The sequence below is a fragment of the Amborella trichopoda genome, chromosome 5 (assembly GCF_054954075.1).
Source record: "Amborella trichopoda isolate Santa Cruz 75 chromosome 5, AtrichopodaSantaCruz75HAP2 v2.0, whole genome shotgun sequence".
Lineage (NCBI taxonomy): Eukaryota > Viridiplantae > Streptophyta > Magnoliopsida > Amborellales > Amborellaceae > Amborella > Amborella trichopoda.
In genome coordinates, this window is record NC_142340.1 from 44672434 (window position 1) to 44691775 (window position 19342).

The window sequence follows — 19342 nt, forward strand, 5'->3', positions numbered from 1 at the left end:
TCTCAATTGCTTCTTTAAAACTTGGTTGATCTGCAACAAAAAGAGCGAAACAATATGATTAAAAAATTCTTTGTAAGAATTTAAGTCTCTTTGGTGGGCTTTTTAGGGATGTGCTTATAAGCAAATAATTACAAACCTTTGTGTGATTATTATTTTCCAAAGTCAGTTGAAGTATAGATTTACCTTTATAGTTTTGATCCAATCCCAACAACCATTTTCCAAAGTCAGTTAAATATTGTCGGACTATGTATTTTGGTAGTGAAAATCTTGGTGATGGTTTGCAACTTTATTTTCATAATTAATTATAAAATTTAAAGTTTAAAAAATAGTATAGATCGAGCAAATCTATGAATGCTTGAAAAATCTAAAAAATTGACCGTCCAAATTGACCATGTCAATACTTGAAATCCATTTTTTGTCATGTCCACACATCTTGCGGCCGATTTGAGCATCAAAATAATCTTTTCTAGTGGATTTTTGAGGTTTCTTGATTTAATTGTTTAGGGTCTTGCCTTTATAAACTTTTTCCTTATCTAAAATCCATACTCGAAGCATTTCTAGTCCCCAAAATTTTGTTACATCATCAATCTTGTAAACAACCTCAAAATAATAGCAAGAGTAATAATAGATACTTTTAAAAAAAGTAACATCCTAGGATTGAAAATTGATCATCTAATTATTAAACAACAAGACATAAGTGGTTAGGACGTCAAAATCCAAGTTATAGTTGTGAATGGTCGTTAGTTTTTTTTATTAGTTTATTTTAAAGTACGTTTTAAATTTTTATTTATAACAAATCTGTCCTAGTAGGTCTTTTTCCGAGGGAGTAGTGTATTTATGGTACCTGGGAATATGCTATAATCCTAATTTGCATAAATTTGTTCGTATTCAACTTTGGATGATGATTTTATTTATAGGGTGAGAGTACTTGTTAAGTGTTTATATTTGGTCTCGAGCCGAAGCCTTTGAAATTTCAGGCTCTAATTTCATTGCCAGTACAAAATCTCAATATTTTTAGGCAGTTGAGTTCTTGGTAACTTATATAAACATTTCTTATATTTTTAAGAATTGAAAAATATCCTTAATATTTTATATTTATGCCTCAGTTTTAAATATGCATTTGGTATTTCAAATTTTATTTTTTGTTCTATACATTGAATTGCGCTTAGATTTTGCGTCTATACTTCACAGTGTTGCATAATGAGTTGCAGCATGCAAATGGAATCGAGGATCAGTCGTAGTGGCTCATAAATGTCAAATGTGATATTAGACGTGTAATTAATTGGCAAATAGGAATGAGAGCATGCAGCATGTTGAAAATGATGCAAAAATTAAGGACGTGTGTGCAAAAATTAAGGACGTGTGGTCTGAGTCTAATCTAGTAGTAAGTTATGTGTATTTTTCTCTCTGTTCTGTTTTTTAACAAATATGGGTATTTCTCTCTATGTTAGTGGGTGTTGGTGGTTAGTTATTTTATGAGGAGTTTTCTAATCACGCAGGTTTGTGGGGAGTTCTAATCACATAGGTTTTGTGGGGAGTTCTAATCACATAGGTTTTGTGGGGAGTTGTCAAATAACATAGGTTTGTAAGAAGTTATCTAATGACGTAGATTTGTAGGCAGCTTGAGTCGTGGGTAGTTTCAAAATTGGCGTAAACACCTATATATAGGCACATGTAATAGGATAATTGTAACCTGTGAAATGAGATATCAGTGATAACTTTGTGAGATTGCGATTATCTCTTTAAAAAAGAGTGCATATTTTTTTGTTAAAGTAACAAAATACTGTAGAAGCACCCACATCTTTCTAAAAGATACCCACAACGGTATCAATTTTTATCCAAAAAATTTCAACATGGTATCAGAGCGTATGTAAAGTTTCAACAGGGTATCAGAGCGTATGTAAAATTTCAACATGGTATCAGAGCCCACGTTATTTGAAGTATAGGCACTAGAGAGCCGAGGTTGTGTAAAAAGAATAAACATTGGAGAGCCCATGTTGTCAAAAAGATAGGTATTGAAGATCACGGGTAGCCAAAAAAGGATAAAAAAATCACTAGTTGTCAAAGAGATAGGTGTTGGGTTGCCAAAGTGATACACGTTGGTGTCAAATTTTAGGATTAGCAGGTCAGAGACAAAATTCATGGGAAAGATGTTAGAGATTTAAATATCTTGATTTAATTTCTTGTTTTATTCCATAAAGCACCCCTTAGTAGTATAAATATTTCTCAACTATTGATTCCAATTTTTAAAGGTGAATTTTATGAACATTGGAAAATTAAAATGAAAATATTGTTTGGGTCTTGATAAAAAAAAAAAGGAAAAAAAGAAAAAATAAAAAGGGGGTGATTTTGAAAAGTATAATAAATAAATAAAAAAGTAAATTTTTTTTTTGATTAACATGTTAGGTGATTTGCAATAAAAAAGGAAAAAAAAAAAAATTAAATGTGATGTTCTTGGAAAAAGAAAATGGTGATTTTTTAAAAATAGGGGGAAAAATTAGAGAGCTCTTGATGTTGTATTTTTGCAAAAAATTTCATAAAATGAAATTTTAAGAAAAAAATTCTGAAAAGGGGACATGAGTAGTCTTCATGGGAATTCTATGTCTGTGTAGGTAAAAAAAAAATGAAAAATGATATTTTGAGCAAGAAAAGAAAAACACGACATTGCAGTCGAAAAATTAAAAATGATTTTTGAGAAAGAAAAAAAAACACAAAAAAAAAAACATGACATTGTAGTCTTGGTATGTCGTGCCATGGAAAGGCATGATGGGAAATCTATGCCTAGCATTGGCATAGGAAAAATGATTTTTGAAAAGAAAGGGTATTACTGTCTTACTTTGTCATACCATTGGAAAGGCATGATGATGCTATGAAAATGTATAAGGGAGCCTAATGAGAAAGCATTAAAATAAAATAAAATATGTTTATAAAAGTAAGACATTGCAGTCTTAGCTTGTCATGTCATGAAAATGCATGATGATGTCATGAGAGTAGGGATTTGGCCGTGATTAAATCATGCTAACGTCATTACCAATTAGAAAAATATCTTCATATAATGATAAAATAATAAAATTGCTCCAATTATTCCAGGCATATACACAATGGTCTAATGTATTGGTTACATAATGAATTTCAATGATTGCGTTATGAAAGTTGAAGTATCACTGCCTTTAGACCATATAAAGTTTTTGTAAGTTTGTATATTTTGTCTTTTTGGCTTTTAATTATATATCTTTTTAGTTCTTTCATGTTTATATCTTATTTTAATTCTCCATTCAAGAAAGTTATTTTAACATCTATTTGAAATAATTCTAGATTATAATATACAACTAATGCTAGGATGATCGTAATAAATGAAAATTGGCTATTGGATAATAATTATTTGTATGATCTATACGCTTTTTTTGAGTAAATCCTTTAGTTACCAACGTAATTTTATATTTACCCATGGATCTATTTGCATTAATCTGTTTTTTTAGGACCTATTTGCAACCAATGATATTCCTATCTTTTGGGAGCTCAACCAACTCTCAAATTTGATTTTTTTTAATAGAATCAAATTCATCATCCATTTGTTTGGATCCACTCAGCTGAGTTATGTGAGCTAGTACCTTCATTGTAGCTTTGAAGTTCATCTATTGTATCTTCACAAAGTAGAGAATAATTGTCTTCATTAAAAAATACATAAAAATTTTCTAAAATCGTAAGTGGGGCTCTAGTTCTTATCGGTCTATCTGGTATATTAAGTTCAGATGAATTATTCTCACCAATTTTATAGGGAGATTGAACAATAGGATCTCCTAAAGAGCGAAACTGCAAGATTAATAAATTTCTTGTTAGGATCTAAATCATCTTGATGGGCTTTCTGAAGATTTGCTTATAGGCAAATCATTAAAAACCTCAGTGCTATTATTATTTTCCAAAGTTAATAGAGATACATATTCACATTCCTCCATAGTTTAGCTCCAATCCCAGCAACCATGTTCATCATGTTCAACATCACTACAGGTGATTAATGTTAGTTTCTCTCTATAAAATTTTGGTAAAATTTTTTATAATGGAAAATGTTTTTACATGTATATACCAAATATGTGTAACGTAGTTTTCACATGAAAATATTTTCCATGAAAATATTTCATACCTATCAAATGTGCCTTAAATACTATAAACCCAAGTTATGCAAATAGATGACCCAAAAGAGGGATTTGCATAACCTGGGGATTATCTACAAGCTATCCAAATGGTCATTTCTCAATTATCAAGTTTTTGGCATAACCAATGTTTGCATAACTATGTTATAATCCAAAACATGGTTTTGTTTACCCTAAGATCCAAACGAGCCGTCTCTAAAAAAAAAAAGAAAAATTGCAATGTGTGTTTTCTAACACTTAGATCCTACCGTCTAAAAATTGGATTGTTTTCAAGTTTTTAGAAAGTGAAATTTGGAAAAAAAGAAAAGAAAAAATATTGAGGTTAATCTCTGTGTTAAAGAGGTCATATCTTCAGTCCTAAAACTAATGGTAGATAGGTTATACTTGAGGAAGTAAATGGACAGTCGACCGATAGGGAGTAGAATATTTTTTGGGTTTTTTTTTTTTTTTCATTCATTGTCCTCCCTCTCATCCAACCTCACCTACACTCTTTCCAAAACCGTATGTACTAATTGGCAAATCCCCGCAGGTCTGCCATTGCAATCTTTTCTCCCCTCTTTCCAAGGAAAAAAAAAAGAAAACAATTTTCCAGCAATCTTCCGACGCTTCTTTTTCCCTCTAGAGTCTATAGAGAAAAACAAATATCTCAACACCCCAAACAAATCCACAGGCAAAACCTAATCCACAAAAACGGATCACTTTCATCTCACAAGAAAATAACTGGAAGGATCCCAAGATTCATAGAATTTCATGAGTAACAAATTCACTAAAGTATGATGAACAAATAAGCTATGAACAATTAATTTCATAATTACCAAATTACTCGTGTTTCAAGTGAACGAACATGTCATATGCCCAGTGTATTGAAACACCCACTGCACTACCAGTTGCAAAATAGTAATCTCCCTTCCACAGAGATCCACACCAATGTGGTTAGGGGCAATATAGTAATTTACCCTCATTTAGGGTATGAGCATGAAGGTAATTTTCCCTTTTTTTAATGGACTCTCTTTCTTTAAGGCCTAGGTTTTATAAAAGGGTGAGGTTAATCTTAAACAATTAAGGTGCACTCCAAAACTTCATAATAAGATGTATTTTAGATGTCGAAGCTCTTATGATCGTACTAAAATGTATTTTTTGGCCCTTATTATGAAATCAAAAGCTCAAGAAATATTGTAGATCTAACAAATCTATGAACACTTGAATATCTTGGTAATGGACGGTCTAGATAATATGTTTGTACTATTCTTAATATTTTAAATTAATTTTTCTTTCTTATTCATACATATTGCAGTGGAGATGATCAATTGGAAGGCTTTCTAATGACGAAACAACCAGTTTCAATGAATTTTGAAGTGCACCTTACCTGTACATTATAAGGTTGACACCTTATACGAACTTTTTTCTTTATAAAAACAAATAAAGCTTCACTTCAAATCCTTCGTCAAAATAAAATTTGTTTTTTTTTTTTTTTTTTTAGGACCATGATATTCAAGCCAAAATCATTAATGTAATGATTTGAACTACAATTTTGGAATAATTATAAGACGAAGATTTACTTATTTTAGATAGGACTGCACTCCTGTCGAACCATTTTCCTTCGTTGGGTAGGGCACTAGTTAACAGGGTATCTGTGTATGCAATCCATCCAAGGATTATCAGGCTCCCCGCACGTGTCAAGTAGGGCCTTCCACACATGCGAACAGACCTTGAAGCCTGTTCCAAAGGCCAGTACCCAAACCCTGTCACCTTTTTTAATTCTTCCCTTTGCCTCCAAGTAAGCCATCTCATAAAACACAAGGCTCCCACTCGTGTTTCCAAACCTATGAAGAACGGCATGTGCGGGCTCTAGCACGTGGGGATCCAAGCAAAGCACTTTTCCCACCTGAAAGGTTCAAAATATCGGAGTTTTTTTGTTAGATACATACAGTACCAACACGGGACCGTTTAGCTTTTGTACATTCACAGTCATTTTTGTCACATAAATTTCAAAAAAAAGGGTGGCTATAATAGTATTATTGAATTATCACAAAGTTTTAAATACAAAAATTATCGGACTTTGTGACTAACCGCAAACCATTCAATTTGATACCTGATATTTAATGAATAAGAGTGGACGTGACATTCATATATAAAAAATATATGAACTCTTTAAAAACGATCCCTTACTAATAGATAGATAAATTGAATTTTAAAAATTAAAAATGACATTTCTTTTTCAAGACTAATAGGCTTGGCCATCCGTTTTGTCCATTGAGCCACCACCTTTTTTTTTTTGCATCCATCTTTAATATGGATGTTTGATGCGTCGGGCCGCACGCGTGCGTCCCTGACGCAAATATACTTTCTAAAACTAGAATTAAAAAACAAATGCAATCCATTACTGAATACCTACCTGATCTATCACCGCTTTCCCACCCGTGTGTATACAAACGTGCTCAAAAGCATGCATGAAATCAGGCACGAGCACCTTTGCCTCTCTACGCACACGTGCGTGTATCGTTCTACACACGTACAAAACCATCTGAGAAATTGGTAGCACGTGTGGGGCCAAGGCTCGTATATGATCTCGAAGAGCCAGTCCAGCTACTCGAACCAAGTCCTTGGTGAGAGACACACCAACCAACCCCTTCTCGTCTTCTCTTTGGAAAGCTGCCTTATAAGCCGAGTCGTCCGACCCATGATGGGTCCTCATGGTTCGGACCAATTCGAACTTGGCTCCAGCCTTTTGGCTCGTTAATAAAGCGGCCGAGCACCCAACTCGAAATATACAATTGGTTACGAGCATTGACCTGTCGGAGCCGACATACCAATTGTGGCTTACATTTTCGGTGACCACAACAAGCACGGGGGAGCGGTGTGTTCGAACCAGGCTCGAGCCTAGGTCCAACGCTATGGCTCCACTACTGCACCCCATGCCAGATAGATTATAGGTCTTTATGGACTCGGTCAAGCCGAGTTTGCTTACTAGAAAGGAAGCGAGAGAGGGAGTGGGGGCGAACATGCCACATGAGACCACTATGGAGCCTAGGCTCGAGGGCTGGGTTCTGGTTTTAGAGAGAAGTTGGAGCGTGGTTGTTAGGACTGAGTCCAGTGACTCCGCAAGGGCAAGGTTGAAATTTGGGGTGGGGTTTTCGGCGAAGAGGAATGGGGCACCATATGACTCGGACCCAATCCCTGATTTTAAGACGATGGAGCGCATGAAGGACACGGATTCGGGAGAGAAGACTCGGCTTCTGCGAACGAGGAATTCGACGTTTTCCAGAGGGCATTTTTGGGTGGATGGGGGTTTGTAGCAGGTGTAGTCGAGGAGGTAGATGCGTGTATGGTTGCGGTTGCGTATGATGAGGAGCAGAGAGAGGGAGAGGAAGAAGAGGAGGGTTAGGGCTTGGGGAAGAGAGATATGGAGGAGAGAGAAAACATGTGAGAGGGTTTTTTGAGAGAGAACGAGCGCTGTAAATGTTGACCACATCTCTCTCTCTCTCTCTCTCACTGTATGTATCTATACAACTTTTTGTACATTATGTAGCGTTAGTGTGGATGGGTTTTATAGAGAGAGACTGTGTGTATAGTGTTCACGTGGTTTATTTAAAGCTGTATACTGTAAAGTGTGCATATAACTAAGGTCGGTGACAACTGAGTGGGACGAAGGAGAGGGCATTGAATGGTGTTTGTTGGGAAGGTGGTAGAGAGAGAGAGAGCTCCAAGCCTACAATGGAACTCCTGTTTCTCACATAGATGCAAGCAAATGATGAAATGAAGAGGGAGGGAGACGGATACAAGAAAATTTGAACCGGAATGGTTAACGGGACGTGAGACCGGAAACGGTTCAACCAGTCTAACTGGCAAATCGGTCTGTTCAATCGGTCTAACTGAATAAGTCCTTGACATTAAAAAACTTTAGAAAAATATAAAAGATATTAAATAAAATCTAATAAAATATTTAAAGAAGGGTGCGGTTTGTATGGAACCTAGGCTGTAAACAGTCAAATTAGAGCTTACCTTCAGCTGGTGTTGAGAAATATAGTTTCTATACTGAAATATTTGTGTGATAGAGGTAAAATTTATTTTTATCTTTATTTATAAAGTTTAAAGCTTAAAAAATAGTGTAGATAGACAGATCTATGAAAACTTAAAAACCTTAAAAATTAACAGTCCAAAAATGCATTACGAAATACATTATTTTCAAAACTTGAAATCCATTTTTTTCTCATGTCCATACACCTTGATGTCGAGATAATCAATTTCAGGATATTTTGGTATCAGAACAACCTCTTTTAGTGAAATTTTTGAGATAGGCTCCAATTTGATTGTTTGAGCCTCAGCTCTATATAAACTTTTCCCTTTAAAGAACGATTAAACACCTAAATGGAAATTAATGAAAAATAGATTTAAAAAAAACGATTTGTGCCTAAGGGTATTTAAGAATTTTTTTAAAAAAGATGGTAAAAATACCAAAATATTTTTAAATCTTTGCCAAAATAATTTTAAAAAAAACATACATTTCAAACAAAATCCCTTATTTTTTGGGATTTTATATAAATTTTTAATTTTTTTTAAAAATACCCAATCGATTCACCAAAACAAAAACTGACAAGTGGCTGGATCCGATTTTACGAGGCTAACCAGGTGATTAGAATTTGAATAACCCGATTTTTCCTACAATGGGTGAGAGAGAGATGATGTTGGTCAAAAAGAGGGAGAAAACGTTGAATGAATGCAAACAAACTGGACAAACAAGGATAACATGATAGGAAGCATCAGTGTGTAAAGTGGCATTTGGAAATGTGGTGAAGCATTTATTGCACAAAACATAATAACATCAGAGAGACAAGGTTGAAATTCTATCATGGAAGTGGTTTTGTGGTAATAGTTCTATGCCCATGGTTTTTAAAAACCACTATAGAAGAAGAAGGTTCTCCATATCTCTCTCTTTTTTTGTGGACCATATAAAAGCTCTCTCTCTGCACTTCCCTTATCCAGGCAACCATAGTCGCTACTTATGAGAATATAAGAGTACAATTTTGATAAGTACAATTTAGATGTAAATTATATAGTCCTGCAAAACAGTGTGTTTTAAATATGTTTGTGTATTAATGAATTACTCAGTAATATGCTCTCCCCACTATGAATGGGGTTGAGGTTAAGGTGATAACACCACTTTTGACTCGGGTATCAGTCTCGATTTCCATTTCTACTAATGCAAACCCCTTTCCAAACTATTAACTGTTTCAAAAAATTGCTAGCCCAATACCAACGGTTAACATTCTAAAAATAAATAAATTAATTAATATGTTCTCCCCACTTCAATCCAATAAAAACTAAGCACCCAAATATCCAAGTCTCAATCCCTGTCCACACTTTTCTTGATGATCCACCTTCAGCAACACGGTTGGAGACTCTCTCTCTCTCTCTCTCTATGAATTAAAATCAGCTCATTATGAAGTTAAAGAGAGATGTTGAAGAGGGCTACAAGTAGTTCCTACTAATGGTGGTGGGCAGGCCACATAGGCAGTCGAAATGGCTGGAGCATAACCTCCGAGACATAGAGGTGAAGGTGAAGGTGAGGTTGATGTTGACATTGATAGAAGAAGATGCAGATTCATTTACAAAGAGAGTATAGATGTTTTACAAAAATAGGCGTGAGCTTGTAACCCTGGTGGAGGAGTTTCACATTGCTTACAAAGCATTGGCTGAGAGATGCAGTCACATATCCGGCAAGTTTCACAGTGCCAATATCATTATAGCCACTGTCTTCCCCAAACAGTTTTCCATGGTTAAACCAGATTCACCCTCCAACCATTTTCCATCAAACAAAACCCCACAATTGAAACCTCCTCTAGGTCCACTTCATCTTAAGATTTGAGCCTAAAAGCCCTCAAACATTCAAAGATTTTGCGGCTCGAAAGGCCACTCTTCTAGATCGAAGCCCAGAGAGAAGTCAATAGGCTAAGAACAAAAGCGTTGTATGTTGGTGTTTCGGAGACAGAAGAGTTCCTCTACCTGTCATGTTTCCCTAGAGGGTATGGCGGTTTTAGAGAGAGAAAATAATGGATAGATTTTTTTGGGTGAGAAACAAATAAAGAGAGGGAGATCAGGGCTGCCGGTCACGTTTCCTACCTCCATGACAGAGAACAACCTACACCGTCTGATTATATGGATAGTGTAGATTTCCAAGCCCGCATAATAACAGGTGCGGGTTGGAACGCACCAAACAAGTATCCATATTTTAATTAGTTTATGTTTTTCTCTATACACATCGGTCATCTAATCTCGATGAGTTTATACACATCGGTCATCTGATCATCTTGATGAGACAACCGTGAGCCACCAAACAAAAAGACAGCACATGGAAATTGATCAACCCTGACCCACCCAACAAAACATAGCAAAGGGTAATTGACTTGACGCTTTTCTATGGCGCTAGCATTAATTTGGACACGTGATTTAAAAAAAACCGATCGGTGACCAAGATCGGGCATCGGAAAAACAGGTATGGATCGATGAATTGGCGGTTCGAATTGCCGTTTTACTTTGCAGAAAAAAAAAAGTGAATCGAAGAAAAAACACATGCACAAATAACGAACCGGTCTAAATCGGTGAATTGGCATTTTTAATGTAGTAAAACAGCGCTTTTACTGTAGAAAAAACATCATTTTATTGTTGCAAATTGCTAGTTCTCTTCTAGTGACAGAATCAGAACGGGATGACCGATTCCCGTGTCAAACCAGGCGATTCCGTGCCAATCCCGGCGTTTTTTAAATCCCGATTTGGACCAAACAAAACTTGTGCTCAGCTTAGGGTCATCTGCTAAAAAATCAGATAGCCTACGTCTCTGTACATATTAATACAAAGTTTTCCCCTCACTATCACATACTCAAAACAGGAATCACACCTCTACAATTCAATACTATGAAATTAAAATATGCAATCAACCATAACTTTTAGAGAAATGAAATGACATAGGGACATAAAAATCAGATTATTGAGTATGAAATGTCGTTATTCAATATAAATCGACAAAAAAAATTCTTAGCTTATGTGAATGGTAAGACGCTCCATGAACCAAATCATTCGTATAATTCAGGCTTCAATACCCCCACATAAGGCAAGTTCCTGTAGAGTTCAGCATAATCCATACCATAACCCACCACAAAATTATCCGGACACTGCATCAACAAAACCCTATTATTAGAATTGCTGGCTTCTCTTTAAATATAGCGTAAACAAACAGGGATTATACACCTATAGGTGTAAACAGCAAGGAACTATATACACCAAAGAACTACTTACATTTCGTACCAAAAGATTGCTACCACCCATAGCCTTTAATTCAAAATTGGGACGCTAAGGCTGTTTAATTTGTTCCTCACAAAATTCAGGAGAAGTTTCTCTGAAATTTGAGTGCAATCAATGGTACACCCCCAACAGCTTGATTTCACATCTTATGGTTTATGGCGACTATAACCTTTTGGTATCAGAAGTAATTGCTCCTGATGTATACTTTCCCAAACGCAGATATCGACTTATCAATGTAACCCCAACAAAGAGAGCATGTTAGCCTCGACTATTTCTCTTTCTTGCCCCACCTCCAATAGCAAATCAATTTTGGGTGGTGGCATTTAAGGTCATTTGCCAATGTGAAATTTAAACCAATGTCATTAAATTCTTTACTGGGGTGTTTGTTCTAGCTGGCAAAGGTGCTTCAGCACTTCAGCAGATTTAGGAGAACTATTCATGTGTATTTTAAAAATAAAACAATACAAAGTGAATGCAATAGGCTCCTTCTAAAACATACTAATGTATAACGTATATTTTCTGAATCCTGAACATCATGGAGGTGGTTCTACAAAACTTTTACTTTTGTAGAGGTATCAAAATTTAAAGAACAAAGGTTTCATGCATGCTGGACCGCGTTTCTACAGTATGCAGTCCAGAGGTATAAAGCATCCATCTTAAAAATGGATGCAAATAGGTGGTCCATCTAAAAACAATAATAACTAACAGTCTAAATGTTTTCTTAATATAATTATTATTTCTAGTTTTCAATTTTTTTTTTTTTTTTTCATATCCATGATCTCCATGTTAAAGATTGTATATTATCTAAAAATTAGGATCAGATTATATTTAAAAAATATATTTTTTGCCAAGCCCGCATTTCTACAATATGCGGGCTGGCCTCATAGAAACCGTGTCCAATTTTAAATGTCCCAGTCACATTTTTCAAATAATTAAATATATCAAGGAGCCGTTCACTTTGCTCCCCTTTGGTTTGGATCTAAAACATGAAGAATTCAGCCAAAGAAGCCAGAGCAAAAGGAATCTGATTGAACATAGGGCATGGGCATAAGTTTATTTTGTTATCATTAGTGATTCAACAGGAAATACAAGCATCGACTTCAAACAATTTGAGGGTTACAGGAACAATACCTCAAATCCACGGTAAAATTTCCCTTCCCCCTTTAATTCAACAGTGATCTCACGCCTATAAGGCTTATCAAGAAAAGTGCAAACTGAAACAGAGGATGCTCCTTGTGATTCCAAGTGTGAAATAAGGCAGGATAAGGTATTGCCAGTGTCTACAATATCCTCAACCTGGCCCACAGAAAATTATCATCAGAAACTGCTCATTAGGAACAAGAGATAAGCAAAGCCAATGCCTGGATTCAAAGGAGATGATTCAACTAAAACATGACGCCAAATTGGGTTATTGTCATGTCCTGTAGCTTTGTGATATTAAGCAGCATACCAAGAACAGAGCTAATTGCCCTAGTCTTTCAGTTAAATGTTGCTGCCGAGTATTTCAGTTACTTTCCATATGTTCACATCTTCCTATGGTAACAACATCAACAAGATCATGATAAAAATAAGTGAGGGGGCTTTATTTCACAAATTAGTACTTGGATATATTACACTTGAACATTGATTCCCATGACATAGCCTGATAGGTGGATGGAGGAGATTAACCAAACCTGGGTGATTATTTGGCAGTGGTAAGTTGATCACCACTGTCTGTTTTGAGAATGGACAGTGGATGCCCCACATGTGTAACATATAACATTGAGAGGAAGGGTATGGTATACCTTCTGAAATATCAACACATGGCTGGCTAGGTGCATGTTTTAGACCACAAATTGGTTGCCTAAATTAACACTACACCTAGTTAAAACAAAGAGGCTACTTTATATACATAAGCAAAAGAGGTAATTTTTCCTGCATTTGAAATAGACCTGAGCCTTGTCAATGCCCATGGTAACATCATCACTATATATCCAAGTTTCAACGTAGAGCTGAAAGTATCATTGTAGTTCAGTCCCCTAACACCCATTAAAACCTAGGCACCAAATCTTTGCCTATATCTCTCAATGGTCAATGGCACCACTATCTTTGTGCTTTATTTGGACACCCAGCTAGTACATACTTGGGCCCTATCCTCTGGTCTATGCATGACATACACTAAAGTGATAGTATACTACCAAACTGTTTACTTTTGGTACAAAAAGGTCAGGTAACAATAATCGCCTACCCTAGGATGTGAAATCAGGCTGCTAGGGCGTATAATTTCTCCACACAAAGTCAAAAAGAAATAAAAATAAAATAAAAGATCTTGGACTTCAAGCTCTGTCAAAAGCACACTCCAAGTTGCATAAGTTCACATCTGATGGCAAGGGATGATTGTGACCTTTTTGTAGCAAAGGCAAATGGTCTTGTTGTACACTTTTCCCTTTATAAATATTATTATCATAAAAAAGAATTATGCTTTCATGCATGTACCCAGTCACTGAGCATAGAGGCTACAATGTCACTTCATCAGATTTCAGAATAAAGTAGAGGTCTAAGAAATCAAAAGAGCAGTGTTGTTCTTCATCAAAGCAATTGAACATGATCATATTAACTAATCATCCATCCTATCAATGCGCAAGAAAAAGTTAGAACCAAAATTACAGTGTAAGATACATATGTGCATTTACTTTTTTTGAGATAAGAGATCAACTGCATGAGTGGCATCTTTGTCTTTATCTCTTCACATTATGTACAGAGGGTATTATAAAAATACATCTCTAGAATTGTACTTTATATGCCCCAAGTACAAAATAAAAAAACAAATTCCCTTGACCAATGTCCAATTTGAACGCAGATCTTCCATTATGAATATGTGCTCCATTGTAAACCTCGTCGAAATTGATTAAAAGAAAGAACATTATATTTTTGAAGTATATACTTGTTCTAATCATAATGTGACCCATGGAACATTTTATCCAAATGACCAACTTCAAAAAAAAATAAAAAATAAAAATAAAAACAAGAATAAAACAAAAATAAAAAGTCTGAATGAATTATGGCAACAAGAAGCCAGGACCTAGCCTCAACCAGTTTCTATTATTATACGTTGCCTACCACCATATCTTGCTTCTAAATCTTGTCCTAGGTTTCCCTCGTGTCTAGAAATGCTATTAACTTAGCTTGTTCCCAAAACCAACTCCCGGCTTCCCTTATCTTCTCCATTTTAGGTAGGATATCTGGCCCTACCTCCACGTATGGAACATTTCCACTCCTAGCGGCTTTCAGGGTATTTTCCCTCTTGATTTCAGTAACGATATCTAGCTCTCTTCCCAATACCCCTAAATTTTTCAATCCCAAACCTAGTCTTCAATTTTAATTATGAAAAGCAAAACACATAGACACTACTCTGCGTACTCTTTAATATAGCCACTTTGACAGCCCCTTCCGCTAGAGATGAGTAGTGTTACAGTCTCAATTTGAAGCATCTAGAAACACCATCACGGAAAACTACTGGTGCTTGAAGGGGGAGTTTTAGAGATAAGTATACTTTTAAAGTAGTTAAATTTTATATATTAGTTCAGATCAATTTTCTCAATTGGGTATCACATTCTCTTTTTCACATTCTTGCATGAGTATTTTAGTCATGTTCCTGTTTTCGTAATCAGAGAGATGTCAACTTGTCAAGGGCACTTAGCATACCCATGTATAATTCTACACCACCAGTGTGATAGCACCATTCACATTCTCTTGCAAACAAAGTCCTGCAAAAATCATATAAAATTGGATGGAAAACCCCCTCTTAAGGAAACTGTCAAATGAAAATAGACCAAGCCCTTCATATTCACCTTATGTATATATAGAAGGAAAATTAAGAATCACCAATTGAATCTATATTTGCTAGGTCTTCATCAATGTTGATTTCATCTTTAAATTATGGAAAAAAAAAAAAGGGGGTTGAAATACCATTAAATATCACTAAAGGGGTCAAAAAATTACAAATTAACTTGAAGTTATGTTTTTAAATTCTAAATCAATTAGGTACATCCTCAAAAAAAAAAAGGTTGAAAAATTCTCAAATTGCCCCTATTCGGTGCTGGGAAGCCAAAATAATTGGGGGTTCCTTGGTAATTTTACCCCAAATTATCATTCGATTAAAGCCTCTTTGAGGGTAAAATTATCAAAGGACCCCTAAATGTTCGGGCTTCCTAACAGCAACTAGGGGCAATTTTGGAATTTTTTAATATTTTTTATTGAAGACGTATATGATTAATATAGAATTTTAAAAGCATACCCTCAAGTGTAATTTGTATTATTTTAACCCCGTTAGCAACAGTGTTAGGGGTTTCAGTCCCTTTTTTGATACTTTCCCTTAATTTAATAACTTTGTACAAGTTTTCTCAATGGCTCACTACATACGTAGCTCATGAAATGATTAGTAGAGCTATGAACACCAAACTGCCAAATCAACCTAAAGAGCCTGTGTCTCAGCTGGAAACTATCTGTATAGCATCTCCATTTTGCTTCTGGACTACAAACAATGAACACATCCATATGCCATCATCATAGATGATTCGTCAATTCAAACTTTCAAAGTTCAACTTCAAACACTTGGAAAGAGCACCATTAGTCATATTTGGCCACAATTATGTGAACCCTTATAAATTGCTTTACACTCAAGAGCTCTTCAAACTAAAATTTATTGGACAAATACATCACATATGCATTTTAAATAAGATGATTGAGGAATATGGCCACCAAACTCAAGTCCATAATGTCGTATCTCACCAACAATGTTTAGATATCTAATGAATCAACGTTTGTCAAAGAAATTTTATCCTAACAACAGGAACAAAAGAGCGAGGCACCATTGGTTTTCAATAACGAACATAACTGGAACCTTACATCTTTCTTACAATTACAACAAACTAGGGTAATTGTAACATAATCTTGAGAATGGGTAAAATTGAATACATTTTCCATGCTGATTTCTCTCCTGAAGAAGTTCTTAAAAGAAAAAAGGGACCGGTTATAGTGACAATATTACAAAGTAAGAAGACAATATAAGACCATACATAAGATGTGCCCTGAATAATTTTTATTCATCCGGGGTGATGTTTCATATGTTTAATGACATTACCACGACCAACAAAAAAGAAAACATAAAAAAGATTACATGCCAGATGTATCTTGTATTTTATATCAGAAAAAAATAGTCTGTGAAAGGTAAAACATTACCACAAGAACATGCTTTCCACGAATATCTATTTTGATATCATGAACTATTTGAGGAGCACCATTTGATGTAGTTCCAGAGCCATAGGATTGCACTTGGATAAAATCAACCAAGACTGGCAAGGTTATCTTGCGCACAATGTCAGCCAAAAACAAAAAAGCTCCTGTTGCAACCTGTAGAGGACCACATATCAGAGCAATTTCCATGATCATTTAATCCCTAAGCACAAATGTTTCCTGATAAGATGAACACAATGTTGTATACTTATTTATTTCAAAATTTTGGTTTCTAGTTGAAAACTTTGTAACATCAATGTAGATAAACAATGAAAGCAATGTGAAGGGTTGGGAAATAAAAGTAACTAATAGCCATAGAAGTATTATTCCTATATTGCATGGCAGAATGCTGCTTGAGAAGAAATCAAGAGAATTTGGCATCCCTTAATAACAAATATGGAAGCTACTGGTAAGGTGCCATTAATACCACTCACTAATAGGAAATAAAAGTACTCAATAGTTTGTTATTGACAAATTTCCCCTTCAGTGATACTAAGAAAGAAAAGTTAATAGAATGAAAAGATAATCATCTCCTAGGTCATAGTACAAATTACTGCTCGTTTTTTTTTCTTTTCTGGGAACCCTGCAGGACAAATTACTGTTAAGTTATTCAGTTTTTAAACGCTGAAATGACAACTTATGAATACTACAATTCCGCAGAAATAACCCAAAAAATAGCAAATTAGATGTAAAAATAAGATAATATGTTGCAAACACCACTATATAGTGTGTCGTAAACAAATTAATAAAATAGCGGATTCAATAAAATCTTACACAGTTACAACAACTCAAACTCTGATTTATGAATACATGGAAACTTATATAATGACTGCCAACAATATTGTTCAATTTGGAGCATTCAAACAAAATCTCTACCTCCCTCATGGATCTCTTTACCATCTCATAGAGAAAGAGTAAAGAAAACACACTCTCCCAGAATTATCCTCGGTTGAAGTTGAGATATCTCTAACCTTAATATCATTTTAACAGTTTGTAAGTTATCAAAGTCATAGGTAGGTCGTGAAGTTGTGTATTGTTGGATTAGTTCCATATCTGAGAACACCTTGACAAAAACCCTCCTCTTTATATAAAAGAAAAATGTGAGTACCACTATAAGTAAGACAAAGAAGCAAGACGTAGGATTTCTAGCATCCACTAAAGCACCACTGCTGAGAATCATCATGATAAAAAATAAAGTTTGTCCAATAATCCATGTGCAGTGAATTATCATATCCCAAAACATCAATTGGTGTTGCAAAGGAAACAACATTGATAGCTTCTCAAAAATGAGGCTCCTTAAGTAATTAATTTTTTTTTTTTTTGGAAAATTCATCAATGGCTTTCATCAAAAAAATTTATTAATAGTCTTTCAAAGACAAGTATAACATACAAATGGGGAAGTATAACAACAGTTACCTTTTTAAAGACAAATCTCAATATCACTATTGCTCAAAATAAGTAAAAGAAAAAAGTCTCGTAACTAAAAGAAGTCGCATAAGCTATACTACATGTCCAAAAAAAAAAATCTAACAACTTCCGTTGCCTGATGAGAATGTTGTAATAACCAAAGGGAACAAGCAAAAACAATCAAATGCAACCATAAAGTGGAAAAAACAAGAAAAGAGAAAAACTCATGGCCAAATAATTCTCATAACCACTCTTAACCTATCACAAATTTGTCATAAGTGCTATTCTCTAATCTAATATAAATATGGTCAGGATATAAAAAGAAAATAAGAAATAAGGTTAAAAACCCAAAACTGAGCAAAAAATAAGAATTTTTCAACAACACAGTGTGCCCTCTGCAAAGGAGCAGACAAGTTTCATGGTAATCACTTCTACCCCAACTGCTAAAAACCATAAAAAAGTGATATAATAGAGTAAAAAAGCATAAAATCAAAGGAAAAAAGAAAATAAAAGCAAGAGAGATAACTTGGGTTTAAGAGCATACACCAATTACAACCAGAGGAGAATGTAATTCCTTGAAATCCTCAGAAATTTCAGAGGCAAGTTCAACAACCCTCTTTGCTATCTTGTCTTCAGTCCATAGAACTCTCTCTATGTGCTGGTCTAGTTCCATTTCATATACTGAAGCAGAGTATGTGAAGTTTACTGCTCTCTCCCTCTTTGGAGGGTGCTAGAGTTATTTATATTCTAGAATCTAGAGAGAGAAAGGAAAATATCTATGTAGAGACAGAAAGAGAGAGATTTCAGGAAATTTAAGGGCAACCCAACTCTCCGATTTGATACAGATTTACAGAGAGAACCCGATTCTCTCTCTCTATCTTCCTTTGATGCAGATTTACAGAGAGAACCCGATTCTCTCTCTCTATCTTCCTCTGGGTCGGGCTCGTTTAGTACCTTCAACCCAAAGCCCATCTTGGCCCTTGATGTGTAGTGAGTATTACTATGCTCATTGCCATAGTTAGCAATATATGCTCATGCGCGATAAGGAAAAAGTATACAATGAGATCATTCGCAGCAAGGAAAAAGTATACTATGAGATCATTTATTTTTATTTTTTTTATAAGTTGGTCACATTTATTTTATTGACTAAATTTTAAAATTTAAAAAATAAATTTTAAATTCATCCAAGCTATCAAATCTCATATCGGATG

At 34.9% G+C, this 19342-nt stretch overlaps 2 protein-coding genes across 3 annotated transcripts; both read right to left on the reverse strand.

Moving 5' to 3' along the window:
- Positions 1 to 5606: 5606 nt before the first annotated feature.
- LOC18432005 (3-ketoacyl-CoA synthase 17) lies at positions 5607 to 7671 on the reverse strand. The gene is made up of 2 exons (XM_011624226.3): positions 6547 to 7671; positions 5607 to 6036 (listed from the first exon to the last, which is right to left on the reverse strand). Exons 1-2 carry the CDS (start codon positions 7621 to 7623, stop codon positions 5767 to 5769), a joined length of 1347 nt encoding a protein of 448 aa, XP_011622528.2. The 5' UTR covers positions 7624 to 7671; the 3' UTR covers positions 5607 to 5766.
- A 3422-nt stretch (positions 7672 to 11093) lies between these two features.
- Positions 11094 to 18966, reverse strand: HGPT (Hypoxanthine-guanine phosphoribosyltransferase). 2 transcript variants are annotated; one of them, XM_006842114.4, is made up of 4 exons: positions 18676 to 18966; positions 16671 to 16841; positions 12582 to 12746; positions 11094 to 11320 (listed from the first exon to the last, which is right to left on the reverse strand). In XM_006842114.4, the coding sequence occupies exons 1-4, from the start codon at positions 18802 to 18804 to the stop codon at positions 11222 to 11224; spliced, it is 564 nt and encodes a 187-aa protein (XP_006842177.3). In that variant the 5' UTR covers positions 18805 to 18966; the 3' UTR covers positions 11094 to 11221. The 2 variants fall into 2 exon arrangements, with proteins under 2 accessions (XP_006842177.3, XP_088724371.1); XM_088868245.1 differs by lacking the exon at positions 12582 to 12746.
- Positions 18967 to 19342: the final 376 nt, after the last annotated feature.

Coding starts and splice junctions, on each gene's coding strand:
- HGPT (XM_006842114.4), bottom strand. CDS start 18,804: ATGGAACTAGACCAGCACATAGAGAGAGTTCTATGGACTGAAGACAAG. Junction 12,747..16,670: donor GTGGAAAGCATGTTCTTGTG/GTAATGTTTTAC, acceptor TCTGTGGGCCAG/GTTGAGGATATTGTAGACAC. Junction 11,321..12,581: donor AATTTTACCGTGGATTTGAG/GTATTGTTCCTG, acceptor TTGTTGATGCAG/TGTCCGGATAATTTTGTGGT.
- LOC18432005 (XM_011624226.3), bottom strand. CDS start 7,623: ATGTGGTCAACATTTACAGCGCTCGTTCTCTCTCAAAAAACCCTCTCA. Junction 6,037..6,546: donor GGAAAGCGGTGATAGATCAG/GTAGGTATTCAG, acceptor TGAACCTTTCAG/GTGGGAAAAGTGCTTTGCTT.